The sequence below is a fragment of the Somniosus microcephalus genome, chromosome 15, assembly GCF_052327205.1.
Source record: "Somniosus microcephalus isolate GS21.2 chromosome 15, FLI_Smic_1.0, whole genome shotgun sequence".
Lineage (NCBI taxonomy): Eukaryota > Metazoa > Chordata > Chondrichthyes > Squaliformes > Somniosidae > Somniosus > Somniosus microcephalus.
Window position 1 is genome coordinate 33,789,928 of NC_141001.1, and position 26,963 is coordinate 33,816,890.

Consider the following 26,963-nt stretch of genomic DNA (forward strand, 5'->3'; position numbering starts at 1 on the left):
CGGGGATGCTCAAGAGCCCAGAATTGGAGGAGCGCAGAGATCTCGGGGGGTTGTGGGGCTGGAGGAGATTACAGAGATAGGGAGGGGCAAGGTCATCGAGGGATTTGAAAACAAGGATGAGAATTTTAAAATCGAGTCGTTGCTTAACTGGGAGCCAATGTAGACCAGCTAGCACAGGGGTGATGGGTGAACGGGACTTGGTGCGAGTTAGGACATGGGCAGCAGAGTTTTTGATGACCTTAAGTTTATGTACAGTGGAACATGGGAGGCCGGCCAGGAGTGCGTTGGAACAAAGGCAAGGATGAGTATTTTAGCAGCAGATGAGCTGAGATAGGAGCGGAGTCGAGCGATGTCAGAGTTGCAAATAGGCGGTCTTAATGGATGTCGGACAGGCAGTCAGACAATTTAGACACTAGTACTAGTGCTGGCATTCACTGGCAGATTTTTAAAAACAGAAACCTTTTTGACCTTTCCTCTCCTCTAGGTGCTGCTCTTGCTGAGATGCTATCTGGTGCCTCACCCATAACTCTTTATAATTGTGTACGAAGTTAGAGAGAGGAATAGATTTTGTACTATTTTGTAAAATCAGTAAGCACCACACTTGATGACAAAGGCTTCACCAGTTCTTTGGCCCATTGGATAATCGACCTTAATGCGTGTGACAGGCTATTCAAACATGTGGGTTATCACAGCTGAGCTCAATCATGTTCTCATGTGATGTTCACACATGCACTTTCCAGTAGCAGTCTGCCTAGCGATCAGAAGCTGAAACCCTGTTTGATTTTTTTTTTTTCTTTGCTTAGTCTGGGGCATTGTGGTCAATTTTAGCACCCCTCTCGTCACCTGCACTGAGGTCAGTTAATTCAACAATGATTGGGGAATGAATGTGGGACCTTCCTGGTCCGTTTGGCTTAGTTCCACAGTGCCAATAACACTGAGCTGCACAAACCATGGGGGAGCTCGCAGGAAAATTCTTTGACAGGATCCACGACCTTCTCCCCGAGCCAAAGATCTTCAGTATTTACTAGCTGATCTTTGAGCATTTATAGTGTTGAGGGCCGAGTAGGGGCAGGCTGACATTTGGCTCTCTCACTTTTGTTATCTCCTCCACCAGATGAAAGATGTCTTCTTCTTCCTATTTTTCCTGAGTGTTTGGCTCATTGCTTATGGCGTGGCCACTCAGGCTCTCCAACATCCCAACGAGACTCGCGTGGACTGGATCTTCAGGCACGTTCTCTATAGACCTTACCTTCAGATATTTGGCCAGATTCCATTGGACGAAATAGATGGTATGTTTTTTTTAAATTTGTTTATGGGATCAGGGCATCGCTGGCAAGGCCAGCATTTATTGCCCATCCCTAGTTGCCCTTGAGAAGGTGGTGGTGAGCCGCCTTCTTGAACTGCTGCAGTCCATGTGGCGATGGTACTCCCACAGTGCTGTTAGGTAGGGAGTTCCAGGATTTTGACCCAGCGACGATGAAGGATCGGCAATATACTTCTAAGTCAGGATGGTGTATGACTCGGAGGGGAACTTGGAGGCGGTGGTGTTCCCATGCACCTGCTGCCCTTGTCCTTCTAGGTGGAAGAGGTTGCGGGTTTGGGAGGTGTGCTGAAGAAGCCTTGGCGAGTTGCTGCAGTGCATCTTGTAGATGGTACACACTGCAGCCACAGTATGCCGGTGGTGGATGGGGTACCAATCAAGTGGGCTGCATTGTCCTGAATGGTGTCGAGCTTCTTGAGTGTTGTTGGAGCTGCAGTCATCCAGGCAAGTGGATAGTATTCCATCACACTCCTTACTTGTGCCTTGTAGATGGTGGCAAGGCTTTGGGGAGTCAGGAAGTGAGACTCACCGCAGAATACCCAGCCTCTGACCTGCTCTTGTTGCCACAGTATTTATGTGGCTGGTCCAGTTAAGTTTCTGGTTAATGGTGACCCCCACAGGATGTTGATAGTGGGGGATTCGGCGATGGTAATGCCATTGAATGTCAAGGGGATGTGGTTAGACTCTTGCTGGTTGGAGATAGTCATTGCCTGGCACTTCTGTGGTGTGAATCTTACCTGCCACTTATCAGCCCAAGCCTGAACGTTGTCCAGGTCTTGTTGCATGCGGGCATGGATTGCTTCATTATCTGTGGAGTTGCGAATGGCGCTGAACACTGTGCAGTCATCAGCGAACATCCCCATTTCTGACCTTATGTTGGCGGAAAGGTTATTGATGAAGCAGCTGAAGATGGTTGGGCCTAGGACACTAACTAGCTTAAGTTGTACCCGTATAGCCCAGTGAAGTCCATATATCTAATCTGAATGTACTGCCTGAAAAGGGTGGTGGAAGCAGATTCAATAGAATCAGAGAGTCATAACGGCACAGAAGGAGGCCATTCAGCCCATCAAGTCTGTGCCGGCTCTCTGTAGAGCCATCCAGTCAGTCCCATTCCCCTGCTCTATCGCTGTAGCCCTGCAAGTGCCTATCCAGTCTCCCCTTGAAAATATTGAGTGTCTCCGCTTCCACCACGTCCATAGGCAGCGAATTCCAGGTCATCACCACTTGCTGCGTAAAAAAGTTTTTCCTCACGTCCCCCCTGTATTTCTTGCCCAAAACCTTAAATCTGTGTCCCCTAGTCCTTGTACCATCAACTAGTGGGAACAGCCTTTCTCTGTCTAGCCTATCCAAACCCGTCATAATCTTGTACACCTCTATCAAATCACCCCTCAACCTCCTTTGCTCTAATGAAAACAAATCCAGCTTCTCCAACCTGTCCTTGTAGCTAAGATCCCCCACCCACGAAACCATTCTGGTAAATCTCCTCTGCACCCTCTCAAGGGCCTTCACATCGTTCCTAAAGTGTGGTGACCAGAACTGGATGCAATACTCCAGGTGTGGCCTAACCAGTGCTTTATAAAGGTTCAGCATAACTTCTCTACTTTTGTACTCAATATCTCTATTTATGAAGCCCAAGATCCCATATGCTTTGTTAACCACTCTCTCAATATGTCCTGTCACCTTCAGGGACTTATGCACATTAATTCCCAGGTCCTCTGTCCCTGCACACTCTTTAAAACTGTAGTAACTTTCAAAACGGGAATTGGATTTAAAGTTGAAAAGGAATCATTTACAGGGCTATAGGGAAAGAGCAGGGTAGTGGGAGTAATTGGATAGCTCTTTCAAAGAGCTGGCACAGGCACGAAGGGCCGAATGGCCACCTCATGTGATTTATGATTGTCCAGTTTTGGAGTGGGCTGTACGGAACATTTTAAAATATGTGCTGAGCTGCAGAAATCTGCTTTTAAAAATAGAAATTCTGTGTTTTATTGTTACTTCTTGTGTTGTCAAAGCATAAATTAGGAAGGTTTTCAATGAATTCATGTCAGCAGCAAACTTAGCCTGCCTCTCCCGTAATCCACTCCAATTTTAGTTTTGGACATGACAGTACTGAAGGTGGTTTCTATGTAATTCTAGAGGTTCGGATGGTTAATCGATCCTGCTTCACTAACGATGGCAACATGACAAATGAAGATAACTTACCATACTGCATTAGTCGTTATGCAAATTGGCTGGTCATCGTGCTTCTGGTCATCTTCCTGCTGGTCACTAACGTACTGCTGTTGAATCTTCTGATCGCCATGTTCAGGTGATGTATAAAACATTTACAGCTGAAATTGCATGGGGCTTCTCCCGATCTGGTTCCGTAACTTCCTAGGAAGATTGGTGGAACGATGTCAACGATCAGCGTTTCTGCCAAAATTACGGCTGGAGATTGGGAGAATGGGAGAATGATGCACTATCAACAACACCAAAGACTACGAGTTGAACTTATACGAAGTAGGCTTTTATTGACTAAGAACTGGAGCATGCCTCTGCTAGTGGATCCATCCTAAGAACTCCCGGGGGAAGGGTGGTGAGTCACCTTTATACCCGGGCTTAGGGGTGGAGCCAGCTGCGGAGACATGCCCGGACCTGTACAGAGTTAACAGTGGTTTACCACACAGACATGTACAGAGTTAGCAGTGGTTTACCACAGAGAACCCCTGCGGAAATTGTTCCCCATAGGGTAGAGGTGTCCACCCTTTAGCACAACTAGTGAATGAGCCATGTCTGACTAAATCACTTGTGAGTCAGGTGGAATCACAATTAAGTACATCCAACTCTATAGCCGGAATTTGAATTTGAAGGCAGACAGGGAGTGGGGGCGGGGGGCGGGAGACTGGAAAGCGGTTGGGAAACCCGGGAGAATGGGTTTCCCTCAGGCCCTGCTGATTAACGTTTTGATTCTCTGTTTCCCGAGGCAAAGGCGAGGCTGGCTGGCTGACGGGCGGGAAGAGGTGCGGCACCAGGCCACAGAGAGAAGGAGGTGGGGAGGGATCGGGGGGTCGGAAGGCCGGGGATCGTCAGCGAGGTCGGGGGCTGCAGAGCGTTGAGGGGGGAGGGGGTTGGATTGTTGGAGGGGGGTCGGATTGTTGGAGGGGGGGGTCGGATTGTTGGGGGGGTTGGAGGGGGGGTCGGGGGTTGGATTGTTGGAGGGGGGGTTGGGGGTCGGATTGTTGGAGGGGGGGTTGGGGGTCGGATTGTTGGAGGGGGGGTCGGGGGTTGGATTGTTAGAGGGGGGTCGGGGGTCAGAGATTGTTGGGGTCGGATTGTTGGAGGGGGGTCGGGGGTCGGAGATTGTTGGGGTCGGGGGTCGGAAGGCCGGGGATCGTCGGCGAGGTCAGGGGCTGCAGAGCGTTGAGGGGGGAGGTCGGGGCAGGATTGTTGGGGGGGGTTGGATTGTTGGAGGGGGGAGGGGGTTGGATTGGAGGGGGGAGGGATTGTTGGAGGGGGGTCGGGGGTTGGAGGGGGGGTCGGGGGTTGGATTGTTGGAGGGGGGTTGGGGGTCGGATTGTTGGAGGGGGGGTCGGATTGTTGGGGGGGGTCGGGGGTCGGATTGTTGGGGGGGTCGGATTGTTGGAGGGGGGGTCGGGGGTCGGATTGTTGGGGGGGTCGGGGGTTGGATTGTTGGAGGGAGGGTCGGGGGTCGGATTGTTGGGGGGGGTCGGGGGTTGGATTGTTGGGGGGGTCGGGGGTTGGATTGTTGCGGGGGATTGGGGGGTTGGATTGTTGGAGGTGGGGTCGGGGGATTCAGACAGTTGGAGTGGAGGTCGGGGGCTGCAGATCTTTCGAGAGGCTGGAGGTTGGGGGGGGGGGGTCGGGGATTGTCAGAAGGCCGGAGGCCTCATGGATGGGGTGTGGTGGGGGGCACGGGGGGTGGGATGTTGGTGGGAAATCAGAAGGGCCGGGGGTGGTGTCCAATCGCAGGGTGTTGGTGAAGTAGGAATGCTGGATCCAGCAGATAAGTGGAAAGGCACTTACCTCCTGGATCCAGCATTCCTCGCCTTCCTTTAACTGGCGGGTTCCCCAAGGCCTGGGAAATCCGGCCAGCCAGAGTTAAATTTAAGATGGTACTTCCAAATGAGGCATGGAGCCTCATTATATTTGATGTGCCAAACCGCTTTACTGTGAATGGGTTGGCTGCCTTGCCCCCCGTCCCACCTCCATTAAACCTGGAAGTAGGCGAGCTGGGGGTCAGGATTCAGATTTTTAACTTTAACCTCCCACCTGACCCCAACCCACCTGGTTTTGGGGATTAAATTTCTTGGAATCCTTGGATCACACCATTTACATCTGCATTTCTGCTGATCAGTCTGTCTTCCTTTGCTTGTTAGATTGACATTCATCTTTCATTTCTGATTTCTGTTCCTGTCCTCTTCTTCTGTCTTTCCTCCTTCACTTCCTATTCTCTTTTGTTCCTGTCTGTCTTTCCCTTCTGACTGTACATCTCTTTCTCTCTTATTTGATTTGATCTCGAGCTGTGGGTGATGCTGGCTAAGGCTGCATTTATTTCCCATACCTCGTTACCATGAGAAGGTGGTGCTGAGCCTTCTCCTTGACCCACTGCAGTCCTTGTGGTGATGGTGCTCCAACAATGGTGTTAGGTAGGGAATTGCATGATATTGACCTAGCAACGATGATAGACCGGTGATGTATGCCCAACTCAGGCTGATGCATGACCTGGAGGGGAACTTGGAGGTGATGGTGTTCCTGTAACATTAGTGCTGTTGTCCTTCTTGGTCATAGAGGTCTCAGGGAAAGGAGATGCTAGTGAAATAACAGTGGTGAGTTGCTGCATTGCAGCCTGTACATCATGCATACTACAGCTAGAGAAGGGAGTGGATATTGGAGGGGCCAATCAAGCAAACTACTCTGGGCCTGGGATGGTGTTGAGTTTCATGGATGTCGATGAAGCTGCACCCATTCAGGGTGCATGATGAGTATTCCATCCCACTCCTGACATCGCTCGACTCCGACCCTGCCTCAGCTCATCTGCTGCTGAAACCCTCATTCATGCCTTTGTCTCCAGACTTAACTATTCCAATGCTCTCCTGGCCGGCTTTCCATCTTCCACCCTACATAAACTTGCACTCTTCCAAAACTCTGCTGCCCATATCTTAACTCAAACCAAGTCCTGTTCACTCATCACCAATATTCCTTGAGGATGTAACTGGTAGAATAGATAAGGGAGAACAAGTGGATGTGGTGTATTTGGACTTTCAGAAGGCTTTCGATAAGGTCCCGCATAAGAGATTAGCGTGTAAAGTTAAAGCACATGGGATTGGGGTCAAGGTATTGACTTGGATAGAGAACTGGTTGGCAGACAGGAAGCAAAGAATTGGAATAAATGGGTCTTTTTCTGAGTGGCAGGCAGTGACTAGTGGGGTACCGCAGGGATCGGTGCTAGGACCCCAGCTATTCACAATATATATTAATGATCTAGACGAGGGAACTAGATGTAATATCTCCAAGTTTGCAGATGACACAAAGCTGGGTGGGCGTGTGTGCTGTGAGGAGGATGCCAAGAAACTCCAGTATGATTTGGACAGGGTGGGTGATTGGGCAGATGCAGTATAATGTGGATAAATGCGAAGTTATCCACTTTGGTGGCAAAAACAGGAAGGCAGATTATCTGAATGGCAATAGATTGGGAGAAGGGGAAGTGCAACAAGACCTGGGTGTCCTTGTGCACCAGTCACTGAAGGCAAGCATGCAGGTGCAGCAGGCGGTTAAGAAGGCAAATGGTATGTTGGCCTTCGTAGCGAGAGGATTCGAGTGCAGGAACAAAGATGTCTTGCTACAGTTGTACAGGGCCTTAGTGAGACCACACCTTGAGTATTGTGCGCCTTATCTGAGGAAGGATGTTCTTGCCATGGAGGGAGTGCAGCGAAGATTCACCAGACTGATACCTGGGATGGCAGGAATGACGTATGAGGAGAGATTGGGTTGATTGGGCTTATACTCACTGGAGTTTAGAAGAATGAGAGGGGATCTCATTGAAACTTATAAAATTCTAACAGGACTAGACAGACTAGATGCAGGAAGGATGTTCCCGCTGGCAGGGGAGTCCAGAACCAGGGGTCACAGTCTAAGGATAAGGAGTAAGTCATTTAGGACTGAGATGAGGAGGAATTTCTTCACCCAGAGAGTGGTGAACTTGTGGAATTCTCTACTACACAAGACAGTTGATGCCAATTCATTAAATATATTCAAGAAGGAGTTAGATATATTTCTTAAGGCTAAAGGGATCAAGGAATATGGGGAGAAAGCAGGGACAGGGTACTGAATTTGGATGATCAGCCATGATCTCACTAAATGGCAGAACAGGCCGAATGGCCTACTCCTGCTCCTATCTTCTATGTTTCTATGTATGGAGGCAAGTGGGTGCCAGATGTGCGTCTTATGTGGTGCTTGCACATGGCTGCCCCGTGCTAATGATGTGCCCTCCCACTGACCTGGCGAACTCCGACAGGGTTCAGCGCTGGAGGACACTAATGGATGCAATCCTGTAGTAACTGCCAGGATCAGAATCCAAGCAAATTCACAGCTCTTGTGTTGGGTGCAGCTTTGCAGATGATTTCAGTTTAAATGCCTTTCTTTCTATTTTCCTTCCAGTTATACCTTCCAGGTCGTGCAGGGAAACACAGACATATTCTGGAAATTCCAACGCTACAATCTGATCGTTGAGTACCATAGCCGGCCCGCTCTGGCCCCACCCTTCATCATCATCAGCCACTTGAGCCTTTTCATTCGAGGAATTATTAAGGAACCGCAGCACAAGCAGGAGCACTTTGGTAAGTAGCCCTCCTACTGGTTGGTGTGTGTACTACAGGTAAGAAAACCCATGTACCAAGATACCCACCTAATTTGCCCTAGTGTCAGTTTTTACAGTGAGACGTTGCTGTATGTGAGAGATTTAGTGGAGGAGTGATACTTAGACCCACAATCTGCCAATGGAAGAGCAACAGATCTTTCAGAGTTAAGTGGAATCTGCCGAGAGACAGGCTTAATCTTGATAAGTAGTGGAAGAAGTGAGATGTCTTTTCCCACAGTGGATATTTGTGCAGGTGGACGGAGAAGTTTGCTGTTTTTGGTGGGGAGGAGTGGATATAGAAGTGTACGTGTTGCAGGCCAAGCCTCAGATCTGCTGTTCAGTCGGGGTGGCATTATGGTATTAAGCAATACTGTAAACAGGCTTTTGAAATGAGATATGCCATAAATATGATCCAGCTCCTTCCCCATAGTTTTTCCTTTCATCTTCAGAAAGCAGTGACTCATGTCGAGGCACAGTGCCACTCCTGCAACCCTCTAGACAGTGAAAGTTGGTAAAAGGCATCATGGTCGAGTCCCATTTGGTGCCCACACACATGGCTGTCCAGCAAACATCACCGGATAACAGTGAGGAATGGGAATTCTGGCCCCTTTTACTTCCTTAATCCAAGGCCATTGAGGATAATTGTAAACCCCCCACCATTGAGTTGGCTGAAATCAATATAGACAAGGAATTGAATTTGTAACCTCCTGGTCTATATGGCTCAGTACCACACCACATAATGCCTTTAACTGCTGAATCATCAGGCACTGTTCACTAAGGTCTATCTAACTGAGGGAATGCCTACCCTTAACATTTTCCATCAGCCATTTTATAAAATAAAAACATAGATAGCACTAATACAGTAAATGCATATTTAGGTGCTATAGCTGCTTGGAGCCTTTTCTGCAAAGTAAAGAGAGCAGGTAAATAAAACTTTTTTTTAATATTAAAAAAAAGCACTGGTCAAGATTGTTCAACACAGGAGGAGGCCATTTGATCCACCATGCCTTTGCCGGCTCTTTGAAAGAGCTGTCCAATTAGTTCCGTATATATTCGGCAGAACTAACCAGTGATGGGCACAACAGCCTTCAAGCAGAAACATTTGCAGCAGTAATCAGGAATGAAATACCGAGATATTCGGGTGGGTTGAAAACAAAAAAAAAAAGCATTCAACAGTTCATAAAACAAGAGGTTCTGTCAGTGCTCACGATTTAGGAGGAGATCTCTCGGAAGTTTTAGAACTTTCTGAAACCACCTGCAAGGTTCAATTCCAGAAACCAGCTAACGTTGGATCAAACCAAAACATAACCGCCAATGAGAAGGTCTCTTTCCCCCCACGCTCTGCAATATTCTGTAGGAACTAGAACACGCATGTCAGCTGTGGCTCAGTGGGTAGCACACTCGCCTCTAAGTCAGGAGGTTGTGGGTTCAAAACCCACTCCAGATACTTGAGCATATAAATCTAGGCTGACACTGATGTGCAGTACTGAGGGAGGTGCCATCTTTCCGACGAGATATTAAACCGAGACCCTGTCTGCCCCCTCGGGTGTTTCCACCACCCTATCGGGCAGTGCATTCCAAATCCTAACCACCCATTGCGTCAAAAGTTTTTCCTTATGTCGCCTTTGGTTCTTTTGCCAATCACCTTAAATTTGCGCCCTCTGGTTATCGACCCTTCAGCCACTGGAAACAGTTTCTCTTTATTTACTCTATCTAAATCCTTCATGATTTTAAACACCTCTAACAAATCTCTTAGCTTTCTTTGCTCTAAGGAGAACAACCCCAGCTTCTCCAGTCTATCCATGTAACTGTAATCCTTCATCCCTGGAACCATTCCAGTAAATCTCCTCTTCCCCTCTCCAAGCCTTCAGGTCCTTCCAAAAATGTGGTGCCCAAAATTGGACACAATACTCCAGCTGGGGCCAAATTCATGTTTTATAAAGGATTAGCATAATTTCCTGGCTTTTTGTGCTCTATGCCTCTATTTATAAAGCCCAGGATCGCTACCTTCTCACGATGGAAGTAGGAAGCCCACTCACCCTTGGACAGGTTGCTGCCGAAACTCTTGACTGGAATTGGGTTCAAGTAGTTTGTTTGAGCCAATCATCTTGGTTACCAAAATCCAAAGCGTTTGAATTAGAATTTAATGACACTTTCCTTCCCCCGCCACTTTTGAGAACCACTGTTGCCCAAGAGATAAAGTTGTCTCTCTTGGTTTCCCCACCAACAGTCAGTTTCCATATTGCATCTCTTTCTCTGCTCACTCTGTCCACAGACAACACCAAATGTCGACTCTTGCCTTCCAACAGTCTTTTCACTTGATACAGGCCAGCAGCAAACCTGCTCGCTGACCTGCACTGGCTCCCCGTCTGGCAACCTCTCAAATTTAAAATTCTCATCCTCGTTTTCAAATCCCTCCACAGCCTCGCCCCTCCCTATCTCCGTAATGTCCTCCAGCCCTACAACCCTCCGAGATCTCTGCGCTCCTCCAATTCTGGCCTCGAGCATCCCCGATTTTAATCACTCAACCATTCGGGCCGTGCCTTCAGCTGCCTGGGCCCGAAGCTCTGGAATTCCCTCCCTAAACCTCTCCTCTATTAAGTCACTCCTTAAAACCTACCTCTTTGACCAAGCTTTTGGTCCCCAGCATAATATCTTCATGTGGCTCGGTGTCAAATTTTGTTTGATAACACTCCTGTGAAGAGTCTTGGGGCGTTTTACTATGTTAAAGGCGCTTTATAATTGCAAGTTGCTGTTTCAGCTCAATATGTAATCTTGTTAATCTCGGTTGAGCTACTCTGGGCTGGATAGTTTTCTCAAAGGCTCTGATCTCACTGACTGCCTGGTGATTTGCATTGGGGAGACTGCCAGTGAATTAATCAATTAGACCCTTTATGCTCAGTTCTGCCATGTTCATTAAATTGAGCCATTTGATCGCAATGGGATCCTTGGGGTCTGTAAAAGTTTTAATAGTTTACAGCTTGAGCACCAGGCAATAGATACCAAGTAAAGTAATTCAGGAGAACAAGACATTTTTATACTTAAAAAAAACAAAAAAAAATGCTGACGTATATCGAACAGTAATGTCAATTGTACCAACACAACACAATTGACACACGAGGTGCCAACTCTGGTTGGACGTATTCCTGGGGCGGTCATCACATGACCACCTGCCTCCAACCGCCCCGCCCCCAACGCTCCTGCCATTGGTCGGCCGACACGTCCATCATCTCGGGTGCCTATCCAGTCTCCCCTTGAAAACATTGAGTGCCACCACTTCCATCGGCAGCGAATTCCAGGTCATCACCATCATGCGTTGATGCGCTATCAATTACTCATAAAAGACAGAGTTAAGAGAGTAACTAAAGGCTTTTATTAACAAAAGAATGAAGGTCTGCCTCGAGTGGTCGACCGGTCCAGAAATACAAAGGGCTGGGGAGCAGTCACCTTTATACTAGGACTTCTGGGAGGAGTCAGCCGAGGCATGTCCAGGCATGTACACAGTGGAATACAAACAGTGGTTTACCACATTCACCCCTTGTTTAAAATTGAGTCCGGCGGGGTGAAGTGTATTAAAAGTTAGTGTATTGGAGTCTCTCCGGAGGTCTTGTCTGGCGCTGTGATCGGCGTGGCGACGGCAGGGGTAGTGGAGCTTCCGGCGTTGAGTCCTGCGTGGGCTGTGGCACAGGCGTGTCGTCCTCGTCGATGTCGAGCGGGTCGCGGGGCCCAGGCCTGCCGTCTGCTGGGGCTGGATATCGGATCGTGTTGGGGGGGGGGGGGGGAGGGGGGGGGGGGAGGGGGGGGGGGAGGGGGGGGGGGGGGGGGAGGGGGGGGGGGAGGGGGGGGGGGGGGGGGGGAGGGGGGGAGGGGGGGGGGGGGGGGGGAGGGGGGGGGGGAGGGGGGGGGGGAGGGGGGGGGGGGGGGGGGGGGGGGAGGGGGGGGAGGGGGGGGGGGGGGGGGGGGGGGGGGGGGGGGGGGGGGGGGGGGGGAAGAGAGAAAGAGTGGTAGTGGGTTACTGCGGCCCCCGAGGGTGCAAGGTCTCTTATGGAGACTGTGTCCTCCCGCCCGTCCGGGTATGCAATGTAAGCATACTGGGGGTTGGCGTGGAGGAGGTCGACCCTCTCGACCAGGGGGTCCGTTTTATGGGTCCTCACGTGCCTTCTCAGTAGGACCGGCCCTGGGGACGTCAGCCATGGCGGTAGCGATGTCCCCGATGTGGACTTCCTTGGGAAGACAAACATTTTCTCATGAGGGGTGGCGTTAGTGGCAGTGCAGAGCAGTGACCGAATAGAGTGGAGCGCATCGGGGAGCACATCCTGCCAGCGGGAGGTTGGAAGGCCCCTAGACTTTAAGGCTAGCAGGGCGGTCTTCCAAACTGTCGCATTTTCTCTTTCCACCTGTCCGTTCCCCCGGGGGTTGTAACTGGTGGTCCTGCTTGTGGCAATACCCCTAGTTAGCAGGTACTGACGGAATTCGTCGCTCATAAACGATGAGCCCCGGTCGCTATGGATATAGCTGGGGAAACCGAACAGGGTGAAGAGGTCGTTCAGACATTTAATGACCGTGGCACTGGTCATGTCCGGGCAGGGGATGGCGAACGGGAAACGGGAGTACTCATCAATAATATTGAGGAAGTACACATTGCGGTCGGAGGAGGGGAGAGGCCCTTTAAAATCAACGCTCAGGCGCTCGAAGGGGCGAGTGGCTTTTATCAGGTGGGCCCTGTCTGGTCTATAAAAGTGCGGTTTGCACTCAGCGCAGACTTGGCAGTTCCTGGTCATGGTCCTGACCTCCTCAATAGAGTAAGGCAGGTTGCGGGCCTTGATGAAGTGGAAGAACCTGGTGACCCCCGGGTGGCAGAGGTCATTGTGGAGGGCCCGCAGTCTATCGATCTGCGCGCTGGCGCAGGTGCCACGCGATAGCGCATCCGGGGGTTCATTGAGCTTCCCGGGCCGGTACAAGATCTCGTAATTGTAGGTGGAAAGTTCGATTCTCCACCTCAAGATCTTGTCATTTTTGATTTTGCCCCTCTGCTTGTTGTTAAACATGAAAGCAACTGAACGTTGGTCAGTGAGCAGGGTAAATCGTTTTCCGGCCAGGTAGTGCCTCCAATGACGCACAGCCTCCACAATCGCCTGGGCCTCCTTCTCAACAGCGGAGTGTCTGGTCTCCGGGCCTTGGAGGGTTCATGAAAAGAAGGCCACGGGTCTCCCCGCCTGATTGAGGGTAGCGGCCAGGGCAAAGTCAGACGCGTCGCTTTCCACCTGGAAGGGGATGGATTCGTCCACTGCGTGCATGGTGGCTTTGGCAATGTCTTCCTTGATACGGTGGAAGGCTAAGCGGGCCTCTGCTGTCAAGGGAAAAGAGGTGGACTTGATCAGCGGATGGGCCTTGTCCGCATAGTAGGGGACCCACTGGGCGTAATAGGAGAAAAACCCTAGGCACCTCTTCAGCGCCTTGAGGCAGTGGGGCAGTGGGAGTTCCATAAGGGGACGCATCCGGTCGGGGTCGGGGCCGATGACTCCGTGTTCCACAACACAGACAAGGATGGCGAGGCGGTTTGTGTGGAATATGCACTTCTCCTTGTTATATGTCAGGTTCAGGAGTTGGGCGGTGCGGAGGAATTTTTCGAGGTTTGCGTCATGGTCCTGCAAGTCACGGCCGCAGATGGTCACATTGTCCAGATATGGGAAAGTGGCCTGCAACGCATTTTGATCTACCATCCGGTCCATCTCCCTTTGGAAGACGGAGACCCCGTTGGTGACGCCAAAGGGAACCCTAAGGAAGTGGTAGAGGCGGCCGTTTGCCTCAAAGGCAGTATACTGGCGGTCCTCAGGGCGGATAGGGAGCTGGTGGTACGCTGATTTCAGGTCAATGGTCGAGAAGACGCGGTACTGCGCGATCTGGTTGACCATATCAGCTATGCGGGGGAGTGGGTAGGCGTCCAGCAGGGTGTAGCGATTTATTGTCTGGCTGTAGTCGATGACCAGGCGCTGCTTCTCGCCGGTCTTAACGACCACAACCTGGGCTCGCCAGGGACTGGTGCTGCCCTCAATAATCCCTTCCTTCAGAAGCCGCTCCACTTCGGTTTTAATGAAAACCCTGTCCCCGGCACTGTATCGCCTGCTCTTTGTGGCGATGGGCTTACAGTCGGGGGTGAGGTTAGCAAACAGTTGGGGGGGGGGGGGGGGGGGGGTGACTCTGAGTGTGGAGAGGTTGCACCTGGTGCGCGGCGGGCAATTTGGGAGCTGCTGGCTGCGGACTGTGAGTGGGGGTAGGGGTCCACTGTACGCCATCGTAACACTTTTAAGGTGGCACTGAAAATCTAACCCCAGCAGGAGGTCGGGCAGGACCAGAAGTTTAAAATGATCGTACACGGTCCCGTCTACTATGAGTGTCACTACGCAGTAGCCGCCGATGTCCGCCGACTGGGACTCGGAGGCCATAGAAATCCGCTGGTGCGCAGGCAGGACTGGGAGAGAGCAACGCCGCACCGTGTCGGGGTGGATGAAGCTCTCCGTGCTCCCAGTCAAAAAGGCAGATTGTATCGTGGCCATTTACCTTAATGTCCATTGTGGAACTGGCCAGCTGGTGCGGTCTCGCTTGGTCCAGTGTAACGGATGCCAGCGTAGGGGTCGGTGTGTCGCTGCGGGTATCAGATGAGGCGGTGTTGGGGGCCTGCTGCGTTCCGGCTGTCGTCCAAGATGGCGGTGTCCATGATCCCCATGTGGCTGGAGGCGTCCAAAATGGCTGCTGTACCGGTGGTTTGCACATGGCCGGGGAGGCCCAAGATGGCGGCCCGCATGGCCCACATGCGGCGCTGCTGGGGTTCGGGGTGGCTTTGGCCCTGCAGACGTTAGCGTAGTGTCCCTTCTTCCCGCAGCCCGAGCAGATCGCGTTTTTCGCCGGGCAGCGCGCTCTGGGGTGTTTTGCCTGGCCACAGAAGTAGCATTTCTGGCCTTGGGACACTGCTGCGGTAGTTGGGCCGTTGCTGGGGTGTGGCACGGCGCTATGAGGCGGTCCTACCGTGTCCCAGGCTGTCATTCCCAGCGGCGTCCACGGTGCAGAGGAGTAGGCATCCATGCCCCGGTAGGCTGCATCCAGTGATAGTGCGAGTTCAGAGGCCTTGTTGAGGTCGAGGTCACTCTGCTCCAACAGTCGCTGTCTGGTGTAATTGGATCTGTGGCCCGCTACAAAAGCATCCCGGATAAGTTCCTCTGTGTACACGGCGGCCTTTACATCCTTACAACCACAGGCCCGGCCAAGCACAGACAGTGCCTGAAGGTATTCCACGGTCGATTCCCCAGGTTGTTGTTTACGACTCCCCAGAAGGTGCCTGGCGTACACTTCGTTCACTGGGCGCGTGTACTGGTCCTTGAGGAGCTTGATAGCGTCCGCGTACGAGGTCGCGTCTTGGATGACCGAGTACACTCGGTGGTTCACTTTGGAGGTCAGGACATCCAGTTTGTCCTCGTCCGATTTGATTGCTGCGGAGGCGGTCAGGAATTTTTCGAAACACTTAAGCCAGTGAGTAAACTTGGTGGATGAGTCCGCCTCCCGATGATCTAAGTCCAGGCATGCTGGTGTGAGGATCTTCTCCATTATAAAAATTTTGTTAATAAAATTGATGCGCTATCAATTACTCATAAAAGACAGAGTTAAGAGAGTAACTAAAGGCTTTTATTAACAAAAGAATGAAGGTCTGCCTCGAGTGGTCAACCGGTCCAGAAATACAAAGGGCTGGGGAGCAGTCACCTTTATACTAGGACTTGTGGGAGGAGTCAGCCGAGGCATGTCCAGGCATGTACACAGTGGAATACAAACAGTGGTTTACCACATGCGTAAAAAAGTTTTCCCTCACATCCCCCTGCATCTCTTGCCCAAAACCTTAAATCTGTATCCCTAGTCCTTGTACCATCAACTAGTGGGAACAGCCATTCCCTGTCTAGCCCATCCAAACCAGTCATAATCTTGTACACCTCTATTAAATCACCCCTCAACCTCCTTTGCTCTAATGAAAACAAATCCAGCTTCGCCAACCTGTCCTTGTAGCTAAGATCCCCCATCCCTGGAAATATTCTGGTAAATCTCCTCTGCACCCTCTCAAGGGCCTTCACATCCTTCCTAAAGTGTGGTGACCAGAACTGGATGCAATACTCCAGTTGTGGTCTAACCAATGCTTTATAAAGGTTCAGCATAACTTCTCCACTTTTGTACTCAATATCTCTATTTATGAAGCCCAAGATCCCATATGCTTTGTTAACCACTCTCAATATGTCCTGCCACCTTCAGAGACCTATGCACATTAACTCTCAGGTCCCTCTGTCCCTGCACACTCTTAAACTGTGCCATCAAATGTATATAGCCTCTCCCTGTTCCTTCTGCCAAAATGCATCACCTCACACTGTATTAAATTCCATCTGGCACATGTCTGCCCATTCTGCTAGCCTTTCTATGCCCTGTTGCAGTTGATTGGTATCATCATCACGGTTTGCCACACCCCAAGTTTGGTGTCATCTGCAAATTTAGAAATTCTACTGTATTCCAATATCCAGGTCATATATAGCTCAAAAAAAGCAGTGGCCCCAGCACTGACCCTTGGGAAACACCACTGTCTACCATCCTCCAGTCTGAAAAACAACCATTTACCACAACTCGCTGTTTTCTGTCCTTAAGCCAATTCCTTATCCAAGCTGCCACTGACCCACCTATTTCATTAGCCTCAATTTTGTTAACCAGCCTATGTGGTAATTTGTCAAATGCCTTCTGAAAATCCATGTAGACAACATCCACTGCATTCCCTTCATCAATCCTGTTACTTCATCAAAAAATTCAATTTGATTAGTCAAACACAATCTGCCTTTTACAAATCCGTGTTGGCTCTCCTTAATTAGCTTAAACCTCTAAGTGCCCATTAATTTTTTCCTTGATTACTGCTTCTAAAACTTTACCCACCACTGATGTTAAACTGACTGGCCTGTAGTTACTAGGATTGTCCTTATACCCTTTCTCGAACAAGTGTCACATTTGCCACTTTCGAATCCTCAGGCACCTACCCCGCATCTAGGGAAGATTCGAAAATTATGGCAAGCCCTTCTGTATCTCCTCCCCCAATTCCCTTAGCAACATGGGACGTAAGCCATCTGAACCAGGTGACTTATCCACTCTAAGCATACCCAGCCTTTCTAGTACATCCCGTCTACCAATTTTCACCCCTTCCATTGCTTCTACCTTTTCCACTTCTACCGTTATTTTGTCAGCATCCACCTCCTTAGTAAACACCGATACAAAGTACTCATTGAGTATTCTAGCCTTGCCCTGTGCCTCTAAAGCATATAACACCTTCTTTGTCTCTAATAGGCCCCACCCAACCTCTTACTACATGCTTACTGTTTACATGCCAGATTATTTTTTTTGGGTTCCCTTTTATGTTAACTGCCATTCTACTCTCATATTCTCTCTTTGCCAATCGTATTTTCATCTTCACATCCCCTCTCAACTTGTTGTATTTGGTCTGGTTCTCCCTTGAAGAATTCACCTGACATGCATCATACATCCTCTTTAATCCCTGGGGAGAAGAGAATGGAAATTAGACAGAAAATTGGAGTTTGAATGTTACTATTAGCATAGAAATTATTATAGAACTCCCCTTTAAAGGGATTGTTTCTTGTATTTCTTCTAGAGAAGCACTTACCAGAGGCCTTGGACCAGAAACTCAGGACCTGGGAATCTGTGCAGAAAGAGAATTATCTAGCCAGTTTGGAAAAGGGGAAGAGAGAAAGCAGCACCGAAAGATTGAAGAAAACATCCACCAAGTAAGTGTATTTAGAATGAAAACTTGGCTCAACACTAGAAGCAGTGTCCATACAGTGAGAGTGCAATCTCTTCCTGGCTTAGATATATAATGCTGTTTCTTCAGCATTGCTGGGTCTTGGAACTCCCTATCGAACACCATCACGGGACCATCAACAGTACAGGAAACTTTGTGATATCCGGCACTGACGGGACCGGCGTGTTGCCGATCTATCAAAACTGCCGGACATACAAAGTTAATGTTGAAGCATACGGAGGTTTTCATCTCCATATCTGACAACAAACACTGTTGCTTAGCAACAGCTTCTAAAGAGTCGGCTGCAGCTGCAAGCGTCTGTAGCTGAAGCTGTTGCTATAGCTACAGACCTTGCAGTGGCTGACTGGGGGGAAAAAAAAGAACGAGATCTAAAAAAACTTACAGAAAACGGCTCCTGATTTTTGCCATTAGATCGAGTATTCCGGACATACAACCTCCGGATAAACCAAAGTTTCCTGTACAAAGACTGCAGCAGTTCAAGGATGGACAGTAAATGCAGCCATACCAGCATCACCCACATCCTTGGAACAAATTTAAAACAAAATGTGCTCTCCAACAATAAAAAAAACTGGTAGAACTCAATTCCATCGCAGTACTCGGAGGGAACAGGGTCAAAAAAATCTTAGCATTGTGGAAGCAAGAACCTTCCAATAATGTGCAAATAGATTGCTACGGCTTTTTCTTTTGAAGTATTTACAGCTCTGGAAACTGTTTGCCCTAATATTTAATATTCTTTAAGTCACACATTACTATTAATCCTACCCCAAATAGATTCTTCTGCCAGGTGACTGGTGATACCTGGTGGAAAGAGTTATAAGATCACAAGGTAAATGAGGAAGGCCACTCAGTCCAGCTTGGCTAATCTATCCAGTCCCCTCGTGACAGCATCCAACAGTCTCTTAAATTAGTCCAAGGTTCTTCGCTACCCTATCCAGAATCTAGTCCAATCTTGATGTTTCTTTGTATCAAGAAGCTTCCTGACTGCAATACGTCAGTTTGAACATGTGCCGCCTCGTTCTATTGTCAAGGTTTATGAAGTACCTCAACGCTTGGCATTGCTATATTACTGAATATATTACTAATGGATCTCACACAGCCTAGCTCTCTCAGTCTGGAGTCTAGAGCAGTTGTGATTTTTAGCTAAGAGGAAGGTGTGTTTAACTAAGCTGGTCCCTTTAAGGCCATTGCTCATATTACTTGTGGAGAACAGGTCTAAATAGACAAATGCAGGAACTTGTAGCAATTTGTGAACTCTAGGTCAATTAGAGGGAAGTTTTAGCGGTTTGTGAATTTCTGGCTAGAGGTCAGAAGGACCCAGCGTGAAGTGACTGACTTTCTTTCTCTTCATTGCACAATATTACAAAAGGGAGACATCTGGAGTATGAGGGAAGTACTAGACGCAAGACCCTTATAATATAATATAGCAAGCCAATGTCTCGTTGGGGGGTCAAGATCAGGTGTAATCTCCGGATGACATGGGTTAGTATGTGTGTTTGTGGTGGGGAGGGGGATGTGGCTGGTGGGTTAACTAAGCTAGGGTGTGCAGATGTAATTCAGTCCCCAATTTATCTCATCATATCTTCAGGCCTTATTTTTATACTTCCATTATAAATTAGAGGCAAAAATTCCGGTCCCTACAGGTGGGTACGCGCTGTGTACTCACCCGTAGTGTCAACGGAAATGCCGGTTTTAGGCATGCGCTGGAAACCAACATTTCCGATCTGTCAAGAAAACACTTACAATTCTTGAGCCTGGTAAATGCAGGCGCAAGGCCTGCTTTTACCAGGATAAGAGTTGAAAAAAGTAAAAAAAAAAAAATTCCACTGATTTATCATTTAAAAAATACTTTAAAGGTAAGTTTATTTTTAACCCTGTTAACTTTTTTTTTTCAAAAAATAAAATTTTTGTTCAAAATAGTTAATTTATGTAATTTATAGTCATTTAAAAAATTTATTTGAAGTTTAACTATGTTTTGGGGGTCTTCCTGTCAAATCTATGAATGGAGATTCCCTTCTCTGATTGGCTCCCCATGGCCCACGTGATCCCAGGGACGCTGCGAACTACCTGCGCCTCTGGGATACGTGTGCCCAGCAACGGTCCAAGTGCAGATTTTTCCACATCGCAGCCCTCCGCACGAAATTTCTGGGCCAAACTTATGTTCACATTTATAATGGAAATGTGATATTTCATGTATTTGGAAATGGGATATTGCAATCCAGTCAGTAAATGTCATATATAATGCATTTGGAGATAATGGGACTGAAAATCTACAGCCTTTCCGGTCCACCGTACATGCACTGGAAGCGCAGCAGAAAGGCCAGGAACCATATGTTCCCGGTCCTGGCTTTCCCTACTAGTTTCTGTGAGGTCTTATTTGGAGCAGGATGCCCAGTGAAAGGGGCACTTCAAGAGTGCAAATGGGGCTCACCTGGGGGTTCAGCCCTGGAATTCCGTCTGGACGGCTCAAAGATTTGCAACCACTGCCTAAAACTGGCAGACTCCCATTGTGTGCAGGTATCCTACAGGTTTATTTAAATGAGGGAACCATCCCCTGACCCTGAAAAGTCGAGCAGGGTAAGGAATGGAGGTTCCTTACACCAGAATGAAAGACCACTGATTTGCGGCCAAATTAGACAGATGGATCCACCCCGACAAAGTCTCTTTTCATCCGCCTTACAAAGTATTTACAGCACAGAAACAGGCCATTCGGCCCAAGCCGGTGTTAATGCTCCACATGAGTCTCCTCGCATCCCTCTTCATCTCACCCCATCAACATATCCTTCTATTTCTTTCTCCCTCATGAATGCATCTATGCTATTAACCTCAACTACTCCCTGTGGTAGCAAGTTCACATTCTAAGTACACTCTGGGTAAAGATGAATTCCCTATTGGATTTAATAGTAACTATCTTGTATTATGGCTCCTAATTCTGGTCTCACTCGCAAGTGGAAACATCATCTCTACGTCGACCCCATTAAACCCTTTTAATGAAGCTCCTATCCCCGGCACTGTAACACTGCAACCCCTTGAAAACCTCCATCAGGCCACCCCTCAATCTTCTCTCTTCTAGAGGAAAAAAAGAGCCCCAACCTGTTCAATAATTTCTGATAGATATAACCCCTTAGCTCTGGTATCATTCTAGTAAATCTTTTTTGTACCTCTATCCTTTTTATAATACTGTACACAGTACCCAAAGTGTGGTCTAACCAAGGTTCTATACAAATTTAACATAACTTCTCTGCTTTTCAATTCTATCCCTATAGAAATGAACCCCAGTGCTTTGTTTGCTTTTCTTATGGCCTTATTAACCTGCATCACTACTTTTAATGATCTGTGTATCTGTCCCCCCAGATCCCTCTGTTCCTCTACTGCATTTAGACATTTATTTTCCAAGCCCTATGTGGCCTCCTTATTCTTCCTACCAAAATGTATTAGTGCACACTTATCTATAACCGAGTTAATTTGCCAATTACATGCCCATTCTGCAAGTTTTTCAATGTCTTCCTGTATTTTGCCGCAGTCCTCTTCTGTATTAAAATCCCCCAATTTGGGGTCACCCGCAAATTTTGAAATTGTTCTTCCGATTCCCGAGTCCAAATCGTTTATGTAAATATGAACAACAGTGGTTCTAGCACCGATCCCTGTGGAACATCACTTCCCACCATTCGCTGATCTGAGTAACTGCCTTTGACCTTGCCTGTGTCTCCGTTTTCTCTTTAGTAGCCAGCTTGCTATCCATTCTGCTACTGGTCCCCGGCTCCACATAGTAGACTCGTGACATACGTCAGACCATGTGGTATCTTATCAAAGGCTTTTTGGAAATCAAAGTATATTACATCATCTACATTACCCTTATCTACCCTATCTGTTACATCTTCAAATAATTCAATAAGGTTGGTCAAGCATGACCTTCCCTTTTGGAATCCATGCTGACTATTATATTTTTAGTTTCTAATGTTTTTCTATTGTATCTTTTCTATCACTGATGAGCCAATTGGGCGATAGGTTCCTAGGCTTGTGATTCCTATATATAAAAGGGAAATTGAATATTAGCTGTCCACCAGTCCTCTGGCAGGACACTCTTTCTAGTGATTTGATAAATATATGTAATAGTGCCTCTGCTAGCTCTTCCCTAACCACTTTAAATATGCGCAGATGCAATCATTCTGAACCAATGGATTTATCCTATCTAGGTTTATTATAGTTTATCAATTATCTCCCCCTTTCTATCTTAATGTATTTATATCCTTTTTGATCTCTTCTATGTCATGTTCACCATGTTAGTTTGCCTGGTAAATACCAAGGCAAAGTAATTATTTAATATTTCTGCCATTTCGTTGTCATTACCTGCGAGTTTATCATGTGTAGTCCTATCCCTATCCTGATTTTTCTTGTTATTTTTGTCTGTAGAATACTTTATTTCTTTTTATATTCCTCGATAATTTAATTTTGTAGTTTCTTTGTCTTCCTAATTGTTTGTTTTTTTACTTCTTTCCAAACCTTTTCATATTCCATTTTGTCATCCTCTCCTTTGTTTTCTATGTACTTAGTATATGCCTTTTTCTTCAGTTTCAGTATTGTCCTTATTTCTTTATTCATCTACATGTGTCATTGCTGGCTACTTTGTTTGTCAGTAAATTTTTAGTTTATTTTCCCTAGTTCCATTCTCATCCCCTTAAAATCAGCTTTTTTCCAATTTATTACTTCGGTCTTTATCTTACTTACATTCTTCTCAATCTTTATCTTAAACCTTTCAAAGCTGGAGTCCAAGTTTCTGCAGTGTTTCCCCACAACTCAATCCACTGACATGAATCAGCTTCAATCAGCAGTGGCCTGTTACAGTTCAATATTATTTTACACAGGTGAAAAGTTGACTATGCTTAAGTAGCATCATTACTCATTGCTCCTCCGCACCTTCCTTTCGTTCCTTCTTGCTGCATTATCTGTCCGGATTTTGTGGTCAGCGGCAAATGAACGGCACATGCCATTCATTACGCTTACAGCTGCCCACATATTTTTAGTGGGCTTTTGCGCAGCAACTTCCGGTAATTAGAGAGCCATTTCAGTATCCTCGACAGGGGATCTGGGACCTGTGTCAGCAGGGCAAGCAACGGCGTATCTCTTCAATCAATAAGATTGAAGAATCCTTACTGAAACATGCAGAGTCTAAATCAGGAAGTACAAGTTAGAATATTTAATTCAATATAAATCATGTACTGAAAGCAAAATAGAGGGGAGGGGGAAGAAAGGTGGGATTAAGAGACAAAAAGTTTTTAAAAATTCAAGTTTTTAAAAATGTCCAACAATAATTAAAATCTGAAGGATCGAGACTTTTAAGTTAATTTTCAGTGCCAGAGAGGTTATTTGTGATGCGCCATCAATTACTCAAAAGACTGAGGTTAAGCGGGTAACAACCAGGCTTTTATTAACTAAAGAATGAAGGTCTAGTCTCGAGTGGTCGACCCGTCCAGAATACTAAGGGACTGGGAGGTAGTCACTTATATACCTGTAATAGTGGGAGGAGTCAGCTGAGGCATGTCCAGACCTGTACCTAGTGGAATACACATACAGACAGGTATAACAGTGGTTTACCACATTCGCCCCTTGTTTAAAAATGAGTCCGGTCGGGTTGAAGTGTATTTAAAAGTTCGTGTATTGGAGTCTCTCCGGAGGTCTTGTCTGCCGCTGTGATCGACGTGGCGACGGCAGGGGTGGTGGAGCTTCCGGCGTCGCGTCCCGTGTAGGCTGGGGCACTGGAGTGTAGTCCTCGTGGGTGACGGTCCAAGGCGAGCCGGCTGCTGGGGTTGGATATTGGGTCGTGGGGGGTGGTAATGGGTAGTGGGTTACAGCGGTCCCCGAGGGTGCGAGGTCTCGTATGGAGACTGTGTCCTCCCGCCCGTCCGGGTACGCAATGTAAGCGTACTGGGGGTTGGCGTGGAGGTCGACCCTCTCGACCAGGGGGTCCGTTTTATTGGTCCTCACGTGTCTTCTCAGTAGTACCGGCCCTGGGGACGTCAGCCATGGCGGTAACGCTGTCCCCGATGTGGACTTCCTTGGGAAGACAAACATTTTCTTGTGAGGGGTGGCATTGGTGGCAGTGCAGAGCAGTGACCGAATCGAGTGGAGCGCATCGGGGAGCACCTCCTGCCAGCGGGAGGTCGGAAGGCCCCTAGACTTTAAGGCTAGTAGGGCGGCCTTCCAAACTGTTGCATTCTCTCTTTCCACCTGTCCGTTCCCCCGGGGGTTGTAACTGGTGGTCCTGCTTGTGGCTATACCCCTAGCGAGCAGGTACTGGCGGAGTTCGTCGCTCATAAACGATGAGCCCCGGTCGCTATGGATATAGCTGGGGAAACCGAACAGGGTGAAGAGGCTGTTCAGACATTTAATGACCGTGGCACTGGTCATGTCCGGGCAGGGGATAGCGAACGGGAAACGGGAGTACTCGTCAATGATGTTGAGGAAGTACACATTGCGGTCGGAGGAGGGGAGAGGCCCTTTAAAATAGACGCTCAGGCGTTCGAAAGGGCGAGTGGCTTTTATCAGGTGGGCTCTGTCTGGTCTATAAAAGTGCGGTTTGCACTCAGCGCAGACTTGGCAGTTCTTGGTCATGGTCCTGACCTCCTCAATGGAGTAAGGCAGGTTGCGGGCCTTGATGAAGTGGAAGAACCTGGTGACCCCCAGGTGGCAGAGGTCATTGTGGAGGGCCCTCAGCCTATCGATCTGCGCGCTGGCGCAGGTGCCACGCGATAGGGCATCTGGGGGTTCATTGAGCTTCCCAGGCCGGTACAAGATCTCGTAATTGTAGGTGGAATGTTCGATTCTCCACCTCAAGATCTTGTCATTTTTGATTTTGCCCCTCTGCTTGTTGTTGAACATAAAAGCAACTGAACGCTGGTCAGTGAGCAGGGTAAATCGTTTTCCGGCCAGGTAGTGCCTCCAATGACGCACAGCCTCCACAATAGCCTGGGCCTCCTTCTCGACCGCGGAGTGTCTGGTCTCCGGGCCCTGGAGGGTTCGTGAGAAGAATGCCACAGGTCTCCCCGCCTGATTAAGGGTGGCGGCCAGAGCGAAGTCGGACGCATCGCTTTCCACCTGGAAGGGGATGGATTCGTCCACTGCGTGCATGGTGGCTTTGGCAATGTCCTCCTTGATACGGTGGAAGGCCAAGCGGGCCTCTGCCATCAGGGGAAGAGGTGGATTTGATCAGCGGACGGGCTTTGTCTGCATAGTAGGGGACCCACTGGGCGTAGTAGGAAAAAAACCCTAGGCACCTCTTCAGAGCTTTTAGGCAGTGGGGCAGTGGGAGTTCCATAAGGGGACGCATCCGGTCCGGGTCGGTACCGATGACCCCGTGTTCCACAACACAGCCAAGGATGGCGAGGCGGTCTGTGCGAAATATGCACTTCTCCTTGTTATATGTCAGGTTCAGGAGTTGGGCGGTGCGGAGGAATTTCTCGAGGTTTGCGTCATGGTCCTGCAAGTCATGGCCGCAGATGGTCACATTGTCTAGGTAAGGGAAAGTGGCCTGCAGCGCATTTTGATCGACCATCCGGTCCATCTCCCTTTGGAAGACGGAGACCCCGTTGGTAACGCCAAAGGGAACCCTAAGGAAGTGATAGAGGCGGCCGTTTGCCTCAAAAGCAGTATACTGGCGGTCTTCGGGGCGGATGGGGAGCTGGTGGTACGCTGATTTCAGGTCAATGGTCGAAAAGACGCGGTACTGCGCGATCTGGTTGACCATGTCAGCTATGCGGGGGAGTGGGTAGGTGTCCAGCAGGGTGTAGCGGTTTATTGTTTGGCTGTAGTCGATGACCAGGCGTTGTTTCTCGCCGGTCTTAATGACCACAACCTGGGCTCGCCAGGGGCCGGAGCTGCCCTCAATAATCCCCTCCTTCAGGAGCCGCTCCACTTCAGTTTTGATGAAAACCCTGTCCCCGGCACTGTATCGCCTGCTCTTTGTGGCGATGGGCTTACAGTCAGGGGTGAGGTTAGCAAACAGCGGGGGGGGGTGGGACTCTGAGTGTGGAGAGGTTGCATCTGGTGCGCGGCGGGCAATTTGGAGGCTGCTGGCTGCGGACTGTGAGTGGGGGGAGGGGGCCACCGTACGCCATCGTGACGCTTTTGAGGTGGCACTGGAAATCCAACCCCAGTAGAACGGCAGCGCAAAGTTGGGGCAGGACCAGGAGTTTAAAATTATTGAACACAGTCCCGTCTACTACTAGTGTCACCATGCAGTAGCCGCCAATGTCCGCTGACTGGGACTCGCCGGCCATAGAAATCCGCTGGTGCGCAGGCAGGACTGGGAGAGAGCAACGCCGCACCGTGTCGGGGTGGATGAAGCTCTCTGTGCTCCCAGAGTCAAAAAGGCAGTTTATTGCATGGCCGTTTACCTTAACGTCCATTTTGGACCGAGCTAGTTGGTGCGGTCTCGTTTGGTCCAGCGTAACAGAGGCCAGCGTAGGGGTCGGTGTGTCGCTGCGGGTATCAGATGGGGGGGGGGGGGGGGTTGGCGGCCTGCTGCGTCCCGGCTGGTGTCCAAGATGGCGGCGTCCATGATTCCCATGTGGCTGGAGTCGTCCAAGATGGCTGCTGCTGCGGTGGTTCGCACATGGCTGGGGAGGCCCAAGGTAGTGGCCCGCACGCGGCGCTGTTGGGGGCCCAAGATGGCGGCTCGCACGGCCCACACGCGGCGCTGCTGGCGTTCGGGGTGGCTTTGGCCTTGCAGACGCTAGCGTAGTGTCCCTTTTTCCCCGCAGCCTGAGTAGGTCGCATTCTTCGCTGGGCAGCGCGCTCTGGGGTGTTTGGCCTGGCCACAGAAGTAGCATTTCTGGCCTTGGGATACTGCTGTCTGGCTTTGGGACACTGCTGCGGTGGTTGGGCCGTTGTTGGGCTGTGGCGGCACGGTGCTATCCTACCGTGTCCCAGGTTGTCGTTCC

At 49.1% G+C, this 26,963-nt stretch overlaps 2 protein-coding genes across 2 annotated transcripts in view; one reads left to right on the forward strand and one right to left on the reverse strand.

Moving 5' to 3' along the window:
- Positions 1 to 26,963, forward strand: part of trpm5 (transient receptor potential cation channel, subfamily M, member 5) — a 133,839-nt gene that overhangs the window by 95,709 nt on the left and 11,167 nt on the right. Inside the window, exons 20-23 of the mRNA XM_086007635.1 lie at positions 1,115 to 1,289; positions 3,458 to 3,629; positions 7,979 to 8,157; positions 17,860 to 17,992. Coding sequence (XP_085863761.1) covers positions 1,115 to 1,289; positions 3,458 to 3,629; positions 7,979 to 8,157; positions 17,860 to 17,992 — 659 coding nt within the window. The remainder of the gene's footprint in view (positions 1 to 1,114; positions 1,290 to 3,457; positions 3,630 to 7,978; positions 8,158 to 17,859; positions 17,993 to 26,963) is intronic.
- LOC147106619 (uncharacterized) lies at positions 10,769 to 15,779 on the reverse strand. Its single transcript, XM_086007634.1, has 2 exons — positions 14,739 to 15,779; positions 10,769 to 11,925 (listed from the first exon to the last, which is right to left on the reverse strand). Exons 1-2 carry the CDS (start codon positions 15,777 to 15,779, stop codon positions 11,632 to 11,634), a joined length of 1,335 nt encoding a protein of 444 aa, XP_085863760.1. The 3' UTR covers positions 10,769 to 11,631.